At 38.1% G+C, this 15,633-nt stretch overlaps 1 protein-coding gene across 1 annotated transcript; it reads right to left on the bottom strand.

The window, feature by feature from the left end:
• Positions 1-413: 413 nt before the first annotated feature.
• Positions 414-15,318, bottom strand: slc9a6b (solute carrier family 9 member 6b). The gene is made up of 16 exons (XM_082157751.1): positions 14,948-15,318; positions 11,859-12,058; positions 11,659-11,736; positions 11,416-11,492; positions 10,952-11,064; positions 10,736-10,841; positions 8,461-8,602; positions 8,259-8,364; positions 4,367-4,455; positions 4,156-4,269; positions 3,950-4,061; positions 3,725-3,878; positions 3,613-3,643; positions 3,376-3,461; positions 1,344-1,449; positions 414-1,214 (listed from the first exon to the last, which is right to left on the bottom strand). The coding sequence occupies exons 1-16, from the start codon at positions 15,219-15,221 to the stop codon at positions 921-923; spliced, it is 2,082 nt and encodes a 693-aa protein (XP_082013877.1). The 5' UTR covers positions 15,222-15,318; the 3' UTR covers positions 414-920.
• Between the last annotated feature and the right edge of the window lie 315 nt (positions 15,319-15,633).

Raw genomic sequence — 15,633 nt, 5'->3', positions numbered from 1 at the left:
ATGGCGAAAGCTTTCTTCTTAATATTAATTAGGTAAAACTGGCACTGCGCAATTACCATCTAATGACGAAGATTTGGCTCATGAATATTAATATATTTTACCATCGTAGGATTCGTAAATCACAGGGTGCGCGGGTTTTTATTTATTCGCTGCAAAAACAATCACATTAAGATCCAACAGTTTCATTCTATGAAAAAGGAGCCTTTTCCATTATCAAAAATGGATTTAAAAGCCAATTTCTGAAATATCTTCAAAATTCCATCAGGCAGTAGCCTATGTCTAGCAATTTCTAGAAAGCTACGTTTAGCAATATTTACCTGTAAAAATACGAAATCGATATCAGTATATCCTTTTAGTAAATTAATCAATAAAGATGACTGCACTCAAATAATTTTCAACACTGGCTTAAAAAGTACATCAATCCTCATTTATTAGAGGGTCAAAGGGTATGGAAACACTTTGAAATAAATCACTTTTTTACAAATATGAACCTCTTCTTTGTAAATGTTAATGAGGTAATGATGAGCCACAGGAAACACCAGGAAACAGGACGGAGGCATTTATTAAAATAGATTTATCCACAATTGACCCACAAGTTATGTATGGCTTTGAAATGATCCATCAAGACACATCAATGCATTCACAATAGAAGCAGACGTTCAGTCTGAGCTACACACTACTAAACACAAAATTTATTTAGAATCTTTTATGGCACTTTTTTTTCTTCTTGAGAAATTAGGAAGAAAACAGAAGGATTTGCCAACACAACCATAGTAGAACAGTGTCTAGACAAATAAATAAATATTAATGGCACAATATAATAAACCAATAAAAGCACAAATAAACATTTAACTTAATATCTCTGAAAAAACAAAAGAGCATCACTTAGAGAGCAAGAGGTCAGCAGCTGTCCGGCAGGCTCAGACTCTGTGGCGCAGAGGGTCCGACAGAGGCGGGGATGGTGGAGGAGGAGGAAATGATGTCAGCGGCTCTGGATGCTCTTCTGTGGGGAGGACCAGACGGGTGCCTCCGAACGCAAGCTCCCTGTCGAGAGGATCATCTGACGTTCCTGCTAGTGAGTAAAGACCAGCCTGGCCCGTGGAGGTGGTGGGCATGCCATGGGCGTCCGTGCTGATCGTCATGTCACTGTACATAAAACCATCTCCGTCATTTAGAATCAGCTCAGTGTCCTCATCATGCAATTGACCGGCGTTCTAGAGGTGGGGGAGGGGGGAAGAAAATCCACGATTTGCACAATTCAGATTACACTCATGTGCTCATATGATTTTACACATTTCTACACTGTAGTATGAGCCAAAAGCAGCTATGGTTCAATGGTTTACCTCATAGGCTTGTGAGCTGGTAAGACAGCGCGCTAATGGACCACAGCAGGCCGGCAGAGTGGTAGTGAGAGGAGGCCCGCTGTGTGTGAGGAAGGGTTTTAAATAACTGCACCACTTCATTAAGGATTAAACATTATTTCAAATGACTTAAATAATTATACTACTAGTTTTTATTAGTTATACTGTTACATATACAGGCTGCAATCATTTGATCAAAAATACAGTAAAAACAGTGATATTGTGAAATATTATTTCAACTTAAAGTAAATGTTTTCTATTTTAATATATGTTAAAAATGTAATTTATTCCTTTAATGGCAAAGCTGAATTTTCAGCATAATTACTCCAGTCTTTAGTGTTACACGATCCTTCAGAAATCATAATAATATGCTGCTCAAGAAACATTTATTATTATCATAATAATGTTTAAATGTTTAAAACAGCTGTGCAGCTTATTTTTTTATGAATAGAAATTACAAAAGAACAGCATTTAGTAGAATTTTTTTGTAACATTATAAATGTCTTTACTGTCACTTTTGATCAATTTATATACTTTTTTTTAATTATTTATATACTTTTTTTTTTTAACATTTTATGCACACTGACATTTATTTAAAAAATGTTCATGCCAATTTGTACTTCTGCTAGGATATCTCGAATTATAATAACTATACAATAATGATTATAATAGTAATCATAATAATCATTAGTCCGGTTTGTGAAAAATGAAAATTCTAGGGCAGGGTTTCCACCAGTGTGTTCATGAGTGAATTACAGGGGGTTCATGAGTTGATGAAAAGCTAGTAATTGATCACAAAAATGTAAAATTATAAATCGAAACACTTCCTAAAAAGAAAACAATATTCTTTTACCTGCATGTCATGTGACCACATCTGTGGCGAATGTGTCATTAGTGAATCCCAGATGGAAAAATGAAACCTTGATTTACATTTTACAGTTGATCATGAGCGCCCTCTACTGTTTAACATGCTGTACTGAAGACATTCCCCTTTCACACAGAGAGTTGATCCCAGAAAATTGCCATAGAATTGTTAAAGGGATAGTTCACTTTGAAATTAAATTTTGGTATGTTTTAGCTTACCTCAAGGGCATCCAAGATGTAGGTGTCTTTTTTTCCGCAGTAGTTTCAATTTTGATATTTTTATGTCAAACCGTTCTTGTCTGTCAGTCATATAATGCAGGTCGATGGTCACTGTCTCAAAGAGCATGCACAGAGTCCAAATTAAAACAATTCCCCATCGTCCAAATTAAACAATTCCCCTAGTGTATAGATATATACACTAGACGTCGCATTGGCTACGGTTTCGCAGTAGCCAATGCGACATCTAGTGTATATATCTATACCCGCCCGCGCTCTCAGATCATTTGGACGCAGCTGTGTTCAAGAGGTAAAAACTATATAAATACTGTTCGTTTTCTCACACAAACCGCTCGTTTCGTGTCTTGGGCCATCAATGTGTACTTACGATGGGGAATTGTTTAATTTGGACGATGGGGAATTGTTTTAATTTGGACTCTGTGCATGCTCTTTGAGACAGTGACCATCGACCTGCATTATATGACTGACAGACAAGAACGGTTTGACCTAAAAATATCCAAATTGAAACTACTGCGGAAAAAAAGACACCTACATCTTGGATGCCCTTGAGGTAAGCTAAAACATACCAAAATTTAATTTCAAAGTGAACTATCCCTTTAAGAGTGTTTTCTGTGTGAAGAATGTGCCCTGTGTGAACAAAAGGTAGGACCAATGCCATATGGGGTGTAGTAGTGATGACGCTTGTGTTGTCGCAATGACGCAGTTATCATGCGATTCTTTGACCGGGGGTTTTAACACTAGCATTTTCACATTATCAGTGTATTTTCTGGACTTTCTGTGTGAAAAGGGCTATTCTATTGGAGATGTACAGTGCATTATGGTTGCCTAAGATTGTCAAATCTAATATGTAGGGTGCAAGCAAGAATGTAACAATTAAACGTTGATAGAACTCGGCAGAACAACTGAAGGATACTTGTGGTCAAAAGTGTACCACAGTCTGAACGGCCAGGCGCTTTCATGCTTTGTACTTCTTTGTGTCATCCCATCTGGTGCTGTGACCTATGTGAGCAAAGAGAAAAAGACAAGAAAGTTAATATAGCCTGTTATATTACCCTTATGGTACAGATTTGTACAGTAAATATTTGAATGTTAAACAGCATTTTTTCTGATATCAGCAGTTGCATTTCCAGCAGACAAGAGTAGAACTTACAGTATTATCTTGATCTGTGTCCACTCCCACTCTGTGGAAAGATAATGTAATTTAAGCAAATAAAAAAACAAAAAAAAACACAGTTTGCTTCCAGAATGCAAGTAAGACTCACCGAATATGCATGAGTGACAGCATGGGGGTCGTCCCGCCCCCACAGACCCACACGGTGAAGAAAACGATCAGCAGGGTGGTAGAAAACATCATCTGCCTGGCGTATGTCGCAGTGTCTCTAATTGAGAGGGCAAAGGTCATAGCCCCTCGGAGACCTGTGAGGTCAGCATGACATCATAAGCAACAGAAAACAGGAAAGTATGCACATTAAAAAGTAAGGTATTACCTGAAAACATCATGACGTGTTGGAAATTGGAGGCGATTTTGTTCTTGCGGCCCAAGTTTACCAGGAAAGACAAGGGGTAGATGTTGGCCGCCCTGCCAAGTAATATAGCCAACTGGCAATGAAAGCCACGGTCAAGGATAATGTGTGAATGTTTATCCATACACAATTCATGAGTACAGCACAAATACACTGTTTCAAAAGGATACAAATGCACCTATGATGAACAAGGGATTGAACACATGGTGCTGGAAGGAGAAAAGTGTCAAGCCCATGTAAGAAAAGATGAAGTTTTCAGCCAGGAAATTCAGCAGCTCAAACAACTATTGGGGGAAATGGAGGACAATACTATCAGTATACCAATCTTCAAAGATGTAAAACGTTTGTACAGTTGTTTGAGGGCTTTCAAACGCATGTTACCTGTTTGGTTCTAGTTTTGGATTCAGCAGAAAGGTTGTTGTATGTATAGTGAGCCTGAGTCATGCCACAGAAGAGCACTGCAACCACACCTAAACAGAGAAACAAAGAAGATTCTTTTAGTATTATTAATATTATTGCCAGGAATTGCTAGTCCGCTGTAAACAAAGCTGATTTCATTACATCTATTTCTAGTCATTCAGGTCTCAGCCTACTGGCCCTGACTGAGACCTGGATCAGACCAGAGGACACTGCCACACCGGCTGCCCTCTTCACTAACTTCCCTTTCTCCCACACTGCTCGCCTGACTGGTAGGGGTGGAGGTACTGGTCTGCTCATCGCAAACGATTGGAAATTTGATCATTTACCACCTCTGTGTGACAACAGCTCATTTGAATCACATTCAATTACCATCACTAGCCCTATTAAAATCCATTTTGTAGTTGTATATTGTCCCCCAGGTCAGCTTGGCAGCTTTTTGGAGGAGCTTGATGTGCTACTCTCATCCTTCCCTGAGGATGGTACTCCTCTCATAGTTCTTGGAGACTTCAACATCCACCTAGAAAAACCTCAGGCTGCTGATTTCCACACTCTGCTTGCCTCATTCCACCTCAAACGAGTATCTACTGCGGCTACTCACAAATCAGGTAACAAACTGGACCTTATTTACACACGCTACTGCTCCACTGACCATACACTGGTCACTCCACTGCACACCTCAGATCACTTCCTCCTCACTCTCAACATCAACCTGCCTCAGAACACAACACACACTCCTCCACAGGTCACCTTTCGGCGAAACCTACGCTCACTCTCACCCTCTCGCCTATCCTCTCTGGTCTCATCCACACTTCCTCCACCTGATCAGCTTTCAACACTAGATACTAACAGTGCAACTGATAATCTTTTCTCCACTTTAACATCCTGTTTGGACAACTTATGTCCCCTTTCCTTCAGGCCAGCCCGCGCCACACCCTCTGCCCCCTGGTTCTCTGATGTTCTCCACAAACATTGTTCTAAACTCAGGGGTGCAGAGAGGAAGTGGCGAAAAATCGAAAGATCCTACTGACCTTGGTCTTTATCAATCCCTCCTCTCTTCTTTCTCTGCTAATATCTCCACTGCTAAAATGACTTATCACAACAAAATTAACAATTCTTCAGACTCTCGCATGCTTTTCAAAACCTTCTCCTCTCTTCTCAACCCTCCTTCTCCTCCTCCTCCTTCATCAACCCTAACAGCTGACGATTTTGCCACATTCTTCATAAATAAAACAACCACCATCAGCGGCCAATTTACCAATCCACAAACTGACACACACATTTTACCAGCTAACACACACTTTCTACCCTCCTTCTCTCTACTTTCAGAGGCAGAAGTCTCCAAACTCTTCCTTTCCAATCACCCTACCACCTGTCCGCTTGAGCCTATTCCCACTAACCTACTTCAAGCCATTTCATCCTCAGTTGTACCCGCACTCACACACATCATAAACACCTTTCTTCACACTGATACCTTTCCCACAGCATTTAAGCAGGCTTGTGTAACCCCACTGCTTAAGAAACCCACTCTAAATCCAGCACATCTGGAAAATGACAGACCGGTATCTCTCCTTCCATTCGTCGTGAAAACACTTGATTGAGTTGTTTTCAACCAGATCTCTTCCTTCCTTACACAGAACAACCTCTTGGACAACAATCAGTCTGGTTTCAAAAGCGGACACTCAACTGAGACTGCCCTGCTCTCAGTAATTGAAGCTCTGAGACTGGCAAGAGCAGCTTCCAAATCCTCAGTTCTCATCCTGCTGGATCTGTCTGCTGCCTTTGATACAGTTAACCACCAGATCCTCCTGTCAATCCTAAAGATGAAGGGCATCTTGGGAACCGCACTGGGAACCGCAGTGGTTCAAGTCTTACCTCTCAGGTAGGTCCTTTAGGGTATCGTGGAGGGGTGTGGTGTCTAAGACCCAACATCTAGCTACTGGAGTGCCTCAGGGCTCAGTGCTTGGACCACTTCTCTTCTCCATCTACATGACATCACTAGGATCTGTGATTCAGAAACATGGCTTTTCCTATCACTGCTACGCTGATGACACACAACTCTACCTCTCATTCCAGCCTGACGATCCGACGGTAGCTGATCGTATCTCAGCCTGCCTGACAGACATTTCTGGCTGGATGAAGGACCACCATCTTCAACTAAACCTTGCGAAGACAGAGCTACTCGTGGTCCTAGCCAACCCATCCCTTCACCACAACTTCACCATTCAGCTAGACTCGTCATCCATAACTCCATCAAGGTCACCCAGGAACCTTGGTGTGGTAATTGATGATCAATTGAACTTCAAGACCACATTGCTAGAACTGCCTGGTCATGTAGATTTGCCTTGTACAACATTAGGAGGATCAGGCCCTTCCTATCAGAGCATGCTACACAACTCCTTGTCTAAGCGCTAGTTCTATCCAGACTGGACTATTGTAATGCTCTCCTGGCTGGTCTTCCAGCTTGCATGGTCAAACTTCTGCAACTGATCCAGAATGCCGCAGCTAGGGTGGTCTTTAACAAGCCGAAGAGAGCACATGTCACTCCTCACAAAATTGCACTGGTTGCCAGTTGCCCCTCGCATCAAATTCAAGTCACTGACGTTTGCATACAGAACAACCACTGGCTCTGCTCCCTTTTACTTAAACTCATTACTTCGGACTTATGTGCCATCCAACAACTTGCGCTCCTAAGCGAACGACGTCTTGTGGTGCCATCTCAAAGAGGCACAAAATCTCTTTCTCGTACCTTTACCATGATTGTTCCCTGCTGGTGGAATGATCTGCCTAACTCAACCAGAGCTGCTGAGTCCATAACCACTTTCAAGAAACGGCTGAAGACGCTTCTTTTTCGACAGCACTTGATCCAGTAATACTAACACTTTCTCTTCTCTTCTCTTCTCTTCTATTCTATTCTATTCTATTCCATTCTATTCTATATTAAAAAAAAGAAAAGAAAAAAAAGAAAAATGTATTATCATTTAATGCGTTAGATTAAACTAACATGGGTCATAGCACTTGCATATTGTTGTCTTACTGTTAGGTTAACTGCTTCTATTGTTCTCATTTGTAAGTCGCTTTGGATAAAAGCGTCTGCTAAATGAATAAATGCAAATGTTATCTACTATTATAGTATTTATTAATATGCTGAATGTTCAGTTTTCATTTTAACTTTAGTTTAAGTGCTTTTGTCATTTTTAGTTCTTATTTAGCTTTAATACATTTTAATTTCAGTTTTAGTTTTAGTAATTTTAGTACTCTAGTTTAAGTTTTCATCAAGTATTTATATATATATATTTTTTGGAACTATTTTCAATAGTTTTAGTTAACAATAACACAATTGATTAAAAATATAGGTAACACTTCAGTTTAGGGTCCAATTCTCACTATTAACTATGCATTATTAACGCTTATTGCATATTACTAGGATATTGGCTGTTTATTAGTACTTATAAGGCTCATATTAATGCCTTATTCTGCATCCCTTAATCCTACCCAATACCTAAAATTAATAACTACCTTACTAACTATTAATAAGCAGTAATTTGGAGTTTATTGAGGCAAAAGTCTTAGTTTATAGTTAGTTAATAGTGTGAATTGGACCCTAATCTAAAGTATGACCAAAATATAGTTTATGATGTTTATAAATGATAATGTATAGTCAGCCGATCATTATAATGCAAAACAGAAATATTAGAGCACTGAGGCCATGATTGATTAGAACCAAGTATTCCTGTAACAAAGCAATTTTAGAGAAGTCACCTGTCTGCATAAACCAACAGTATTAGCTTTTCCATTATGTCATATGCAGCAAGTGGCTAAACAAAGATTTCTATCATAGGGTTGCCATAGTTACCTGTGAAGCCGCAGGCTTCAGCCAATAGGAACGTACTCCAGGACATCAGGAAGAAAAGGGCCGTTTCCAGCAAAGGGAAATCTCTCAGCCTGGTGAACTTTGTGACCTAAATAACATCACATATTAATACATCAACTACCTTAGATGGGTTTAGACTGATTGTTTTTGGCTAGTTATGTAAATGACGCAGATATAAAGATACCAGAGCAGTCATGACTCCAGTTGCAGCCCCCATTGCAAAAGACCCACTGAAAAACCCTAGAAAGACACCCAGAGACTTGAGCAGGGCACTGCCATCAAATGTGTGACGATTGTCTCCTTCAGGCTGGTATGCCACTATTGATCTGTTAGAAGGTGAGAAAGATACTTTTTCATATTAAAACAAGACATAGCCTATCATGATTGACTGAACATGTTTACAATAAATAGAAAAGCTTGTGTGCTTGACAAGTTGACATAACTCAAAACATGGAAATTAATACTTTTATTTAGCAAGGAAGCATTAAACTGATATAAAGTGACAGTAAAACATTTATAATGTTACAAAAGAATACTATTTAAAAATATTCTGTTCGTTTGAAAATAGTGTTCATCAAACAATCCTGGAAAAATGTATCATGATTTCCATGAAAATATTAAGCAGCATTGAAAATCTTTTTAACATTGAAAATAATGATAAAAAAAATTTAAGCAGCAACTCAGCATATTGACACTAAAGACTGGAGCACTGATGCAGATTTGCTATCCCATTTCTGAATATATTAAAATAGGACACACTTTTTAAAATTTAACAATACTGTATTTACCAGACAGGACATCTTTCAAAAATATAAAAAAATCATACCAACCAAAAACCTCTGAAAGGTGGAGCAAACAACCTGTTTATTCTTGATCTATTAAAAATGAATAATTTACCTTAAAGAAACAGAATAGGCTACGTTCAGACTGCAGCCAAAAGTTTCCCATTTTTTGCTCATATGCGACTTGAATCTGTTTTTTTAATGACAGTGTGAAGAGCAGAAACCACATGGAATCTGATCTTTTCAATTCTGATTTGGGTCACTTCCATATGTGGTCCTAAATCAGATACAGGTCTAATGTTTTATGCAACCTCAGTCTGAACAGTAATATCGGACTTAATGCGACTTTTATGTCAATCTAGATTCGTCACAATTCTATGCTGATGAGAGTCACTCCAAAGATTTTACATACCAGAAGAAGTTCTTTGCTCACTCAATGAATATGGAAGACAACAGTGAAGTTAGTCAGTGGAGGGATGATGAGCTGTTACACTCATAAGTATTACGGTGACAGCTCTATACAAGCAAAACTTGAGGAAAAACTGTACGAAAAGAAAAATGGCTATCTTTCTCCTCATCCTCGTCTGCATCCTCCTTATTACCACAAATTATCTGGTTTCCGCGGCACATCACCTTATAAATGAACGTGTAAATGCTGACTTCAGAAGCCTCTGTGCTTACTTCCATATGACAGCGTACTGCGTGCCATCTTTGTTATTGTTCTTTTACGCATGCAGTTCAGGATTGTGATCTGTGATCTGAACAGCCAAAAAAAAAAAAAAAAATCGGATCTGGGCAATAAATCAGAATTGAGCACTAAGGCTTGCAGTGTGAACGTAGCCGTAGTCGTAGCTTGACATTAACTTTTTTGCTCATCAGCCACTGTGGCTAGTGGTTTGCCAATTTCATTTGACATCAGTATTTCATGGGGAAAAACTACCATATATATATTTTTTAATATTCTCTCATAATTTGGCAGCAGGTACTGTATATTAGTCTGCTGTCACTTTAAGACCTGACACACAGATCCATTACACTGTTACACATGCGTTTTCTTTCTCAACTGTTTACGTTCAATTAAAACATAACTGACTGTTTACGTGACTCGCCAAGACCGGCATTTTGACATTCTTTTTTGTTTATTTGACTGTTTAAGTGCAATAAGCAGTGAAAAAGAACTCAATTTGGTGTGAGCACAAAATCTGCGGGAATTAGTAAAATTATGCACAATACGCGCAATCTCACGGCAAAATTCAAGCCCTGTAACAGCAATAATTTTCATCCGGTAGAAAATGAAACGTGAGTGAGGGGAGGAGTGACAAAGCGCAGCTGGTATCGTGTTTCTATTCTGTGAAAAAATAAGTACTGGAATCGTTTCAGATATTTCAGTATCGATATGTATTGAAAAATCAAAAATTTTGACAACACTACATAACACTTAGTTTATTCTTTCAGATGCCTTTTTAAAACACCACAATTGAAAAACCTATATATTATATATAAAATTCAACCCGCCAAAGTGGCCAGTAGTGTTAATGTCAAGCCCTGGCTGTAGTGACTAACTTATATCTGTGTAATTTAGATTATCTGAACGTGAGAATATATAGCCCTGAGGAACTTCACATGAACCTGCTGTGTGTGTTGTGTGTATTTTTGCACAAAAGGGTGTGCACTCACGACGACAGGACGATGGCCACAGCATCATTGAGGACGCTCTCGCCGAACATCAGCGCATAGAGATCCACGTCAACTTTCAGCTCATTGAAAATGGCCAGAACAGTCACTGTAAGAAATTAAAAACTTGGTTATGAAATCATTCGAAGTGAATTTTAATATAGCTAAATATATTAAATATAAGAGCTCAGTGTACTAATTTTAAAGCAAAAACAATACCTGGATCTGTAGCAGATACAATAGCACCGAAGAAAAGGCAGTCAGTGAAAAAGAAATCCCCTCCAAGCTGCCCGATGGCTTTCATAAACACCACACAGCCGTACATGACCAACCTGCACAGAGGACATTTGACAAAACCATATTATAATTATATAATATTATCTTTTATCGGTCACACTTCTCACTATTAACTACGACTTTTGCCTCAATTAACTCCTAATTACTGCTTATTAATAGTAATTAGTAAGGTAGTTGTTAAGTTTAGGTATTGGGTAGGGTTAAGGAATGCAGAATATGGTTAATGCAGAATAAGGCATAAAAATGTGTTTTATAAGTACTAATAAACAGCCAATATCCTATGCATGTTAATAAGCAACAGGGTTAATAGTGAGAATTGGACCCTAAACTAGTGTTACCCTTTTTTCATAGCAAAGCTCTTTTCTTTTTAAAATATCATCACTCACCCTGTTACAAGGCATGATGTCAGTGTGCCCACAAAGGCGTAGGAGAGGATAGACCCCAAATTTCTGAAAAAATGCCTCTGATAGTTAAAATGAATAAAAAAAAAAAGATTACTAAAAATGAAACAAGCTAATCCACATCAGCCATTGATAAAAGAGACAAAATTACTGATTAAACAAGCTTCTTTTTTTCGCCGATTATTTATGTATTTTGTGATTTTTTCATTAGGATAATCATATTCTTACTCGTTTGAGACTGTATCCCGCATGAAAGATGATGGGTGGAAGCAAAATGTTGAAGAAAACCTCAGGATCAAAAGTAACCTAGAAGTGTGAAAACAAAATCCCGTATACAATATTATACATTCACATCCAGTAGAAGGAACAAACAATATAAAAAATTGCAGGTAACATATTTGTTATTTTAGAGGATTTAACATCAGTACCTTCCTGAGCATCTCTGCATTTGGCACATCATGGCCCTTGCTGTCCCGCACCTCTCCTTTCAGGCTGTACTCGTATAATCGGCCACTCACGTTCACCAGGATGGTGGTGGGACTGCTGTTCACGGCACAACTCAAGGTGACGTCATTGAAGTCCTGTGGCGAATGGACCGCAAAGCGCAGAATCACACCCACAAACAAACCTGGAGATGAAAAACATATACATCAAATAGTAGTGTTTTAATACTCATTATGTTAAGCAAAGCACATACAGAGAAATAAATAACAAAAGCAATTATTTATCATGGTAATCATATTTCCTACAAGAATACCTATTATTGCTATTGAAGTAAAATGGCGACAATCAGAAAAATTCTGAAAGCTTTACATGTATTCAATTTATTAAAATATAGAAATTAAGTCTTATATTTAAGATTACATTTAGATTTAAATATGAATTACACAATAATTGTATTAAAGCTGCAGTCCTTAGTTTTTCCTCTTTGTCGCCATCTTTGTTTGAAATCTGCTATTGCAGTTATTCGCGGAATTATCAACTTTACATGGGTTGTGCCTCGGCACGGCGCAGCGCGGATGAATCCAATGTTTTGAGGAGAATGTGCAGCTGTCAGTCGCCGCGCCGGTGTGGATACTGTCATTCGGAATCACAGATTCTTCTTTTTGGAAGTATGACTAAAATAATAATTTTCACCGGAAAATGTCATCTGAACAAGTGAGTAACATCCACTTTTTTCCTGACCAACTAAGGGGAAAAATGTGTAGTAAATCGCGCTGATTAAATCTAACGATCGCTTATCATATCACGTCAAACCGTGCAAATTATACTTTGTTCTCAAATTGTTAATGTTAACAACATCAGCATTGCGTGACTACATTTAATGCCCTTCTGATATTTATCCTTGTTTTCGCATGGGCCGGTTGCGGTCTCTTTTTTTCTCCGAAGTTCGAAGTCTTTCGCATTTTACAACGGGTGAATCTCCAGTTGTCACTGATTGTGTCTAATGTCTAATAAGGCGAGAAGTTTCACTCTCAGTACACTTCCGGCTTCTGAACTGGTTGCAGTTCCACTCTGATTCCATATGAGGGCGCTCACAGGATGAGTGCAGAATGAATGGAGGTCTATGGCGCTATAGCCATAGATATCCATATAAGGCTAGATGTCTTAAGGCGGAGTCTCGAACGGCATCACCGGCGACCATTTTGTCACAGGGAAGCTTTCTGGCGAGTTCTGTGGTATCTGAAGTAAGGTGAGTGATCAGCACGAACACAAATGTGACGTTTATAACAAACCAAACCATTTGAAAATCTGTAGAAAATTGAGCAAGTTATGGTTATTTAAAAGTACATGCACCATTAAAACACAATGTTACGAGTGAGCGAGCTCCCTGTGGCAAGATGGCCGCCGTGTGCGGAAGTCGCCTCCATTGGCCAGCAGCGCGGACGAGACATCTAGCCTCATCTTATTATATGATATCTATGGCTATAGCCATCAAAATCCACTTTTCTCAGGATATAATTTTTTGTCTAGTAATTTGAATGTTGTATTCGAAAGGAGATGGAAAGAAATTACACATTGCTGGGTGTTAGATTTTTTAGAGTCACTTATTTGCTTTAAAAAGTCTTTTAAAGTGTCAATGACGTCATACACATCGTACGACCAGAGATACTGCTTTACGGCAATCCTTCAGTCACTTTGGTGCTTTCGCGCTCTGCACTTTCTTTTCTCTCGAGGCTTCGACAACACAGCTGACACAGGTAAATACACGTGCTAGAAGAGTTTTTGGTTTTTTCTGGTCCCGCTTCGGATGCCACAATACCATCAAGCGGTATCTCTGGTCGTAATCAGTCCTTCACTGACCAATCAGCGTTCATTAGCAGAATGCTAGCGTGTTATGGGCAACAACAACTTAACCTGTAAGAAATCGAAAGGACATAAGTACTCGTTCATTCAACTTTCGACCTATAACCCATGTTGAACTTGCAAAACCTACAATCAAATCTGAGATTTCTCAACGGCAATCGGGTGAAAGAGACAAATTTAGCCGTCTAGCCCCATAGACTGTCATTCATTTTGCACTCATGGGCGATCGCCCCCAGTGGAACTCTGGTGGAACTACAACCAAAATTCGGTACAATAGGACTTAATAGGGAGTGGGCGGCTCTCCGTAGACAGGCTCTGCTCATAGGCTATTAGCTGAGACACCTTCTTTATGTGTACAGATGTGACATAATGATGCAAAGACATGCTTGAATTTCCCGTGGAAATCCACCAGTACCACTGAAATTAAAAACATTATTACAATTTTTTATTTTTGGATAATTTGTAACCCAAAAAAGTTACGGACTGCAGATTTAAAATAGACTTAGGATTATTACTTTTATAAATTAATTAAGACTTACATTTAAGATTTAAGTATTAAGTAAACAATAATTGAATTAAAAATGGATTTAAATGTATTAAAATATATTAATGAATTAATACTTATATTTAAGATTTAAATTTTGATAAAAGTATTTATTACACAATAAATGCGTTAAAAAGACTTAAAAGTATTACATTTATTAAAACATAATAAATTAAGACTTAAATAATAAAATCTTAATTTGAATCTTAAATATATTACGCAATAACTGCTTTAAAATAAATGTACAATATTACATTTATTAAAAATATAATTATTAACAATTACAATTAATTAAGATTTATATTTAATATTACAATTTAGATTTTTAAGTATTTACTACACAATAATTATTAAAAACAGACAAAATCTTAATTAAAAACAGCTTATATAAATATATAAATCTGGCTAAATTGCGCAGTTTTGTAAATCTGTCAAAACTTGGACATTCTTTATTTTACATTTGCCCCATATTAGCGACTTACAGCATTGGTTGTCATTGAAAGTAATTTTTGTCTTTTTTTTTTAGCTGCATTGCAAAATAATTTATTGAACAGATTGACAAGTACTTTGAGAACATTAATGAGCTCATGCACAAGATTCCTGGTGCCCTCCTACACAAGGTTCCTGAATGTGAACTTGAATATGAATACATCAACTAAATCTCACCATAAATCATAGCCAAGCCCGTCTCATGCAGGAACCTGAAGCGGCGGTGTTTGAAGAGCCATATCGTGAGAATAGTGAGTGTGAGTAACATGATGAATATGAGCAGGTTGGCGCTGTCCTGCCTGTGGCTCTCCTCCGCTTTCCTCTCCGTCACCACATTTACCATGTCCATGTTCTCAGCCAGACTAATGACAGCAAAGCACATCAGGCAGAGTAAACGGGGAAGCATAAAAGCCCCTGACACGGAGGTGCGTCTTCTTTGACATCCCATCATGGCTTTTTATTATGAGAGACTGGTCTGGTCTGCCGTTCAGTTCAGCACTGTGTTGATGCGATACACGGTGTGAAGACAGCAGCAATAACAACCTTGACAGAACCTACCCCGTTTGACCGGAAGTGTTATATTACAAAATAAAGGACTCTTAAACTGTTTAGTATGTGTCATGTAGAACAACTGTATAAAAATGTAATCTCAAATTGGGGTAAACAAAATACTAATATTACATGTAAACCAAAAAGAAAGAAAGAAATACATATAGCAGTATAGTGCTAACATACTGCTAACTCAGTACTGTTATTAAAATTAGAAATATTTAAAAACAATAAAAAGTAATAAAAAGCACATAACAAACGTACTAAAACAAATAAAATAAAATAAAAATAAAAGCTAATTCAAATATAAGGAT

The sequence above is a fragment of the Leuciscus leuciscus genome (assembly GCF_965113295.1).
Source record: "Leuciscus leuciscus genome assembly, chromosome: 24".
NCBI classification, from domain to species: Eukaryota; Metazoa; Chordata; class Actinopteri; order Cypriniformes; family Leuciscidae; genus Leuciscus; species Leuciscus leuciscus.
Note: the sequence above shows the minus strand (reverse complement) of the source record. Positions and strands in the feature narration are given on the sequence as shown.

Bases quoted from the DNA above. Each gene is read 5' to 3' on its own strand.
- slc9a6b (XM_082157751.1), bottom strand. From the start codon at position 15,221: ATGATGGGATGTCAAAGAAGACGCACCTCCGTGTCAGGGGCTTTTATG. The intron at 11,737-11,858 runs GTACTGATGTTA...TCACACTTCTAG, and splicing joins ATGCAGAGATGCTCAGGAAG to GTTACTTTTGATCCTGAGGT. The intron at 1,450-3,375 runs GTATCCTTCAGT...GAAGTGGTGCAG, and splicing joins TGGTACACTTTTGACCACAA to TTATTTAAAACCCTTCCTCA.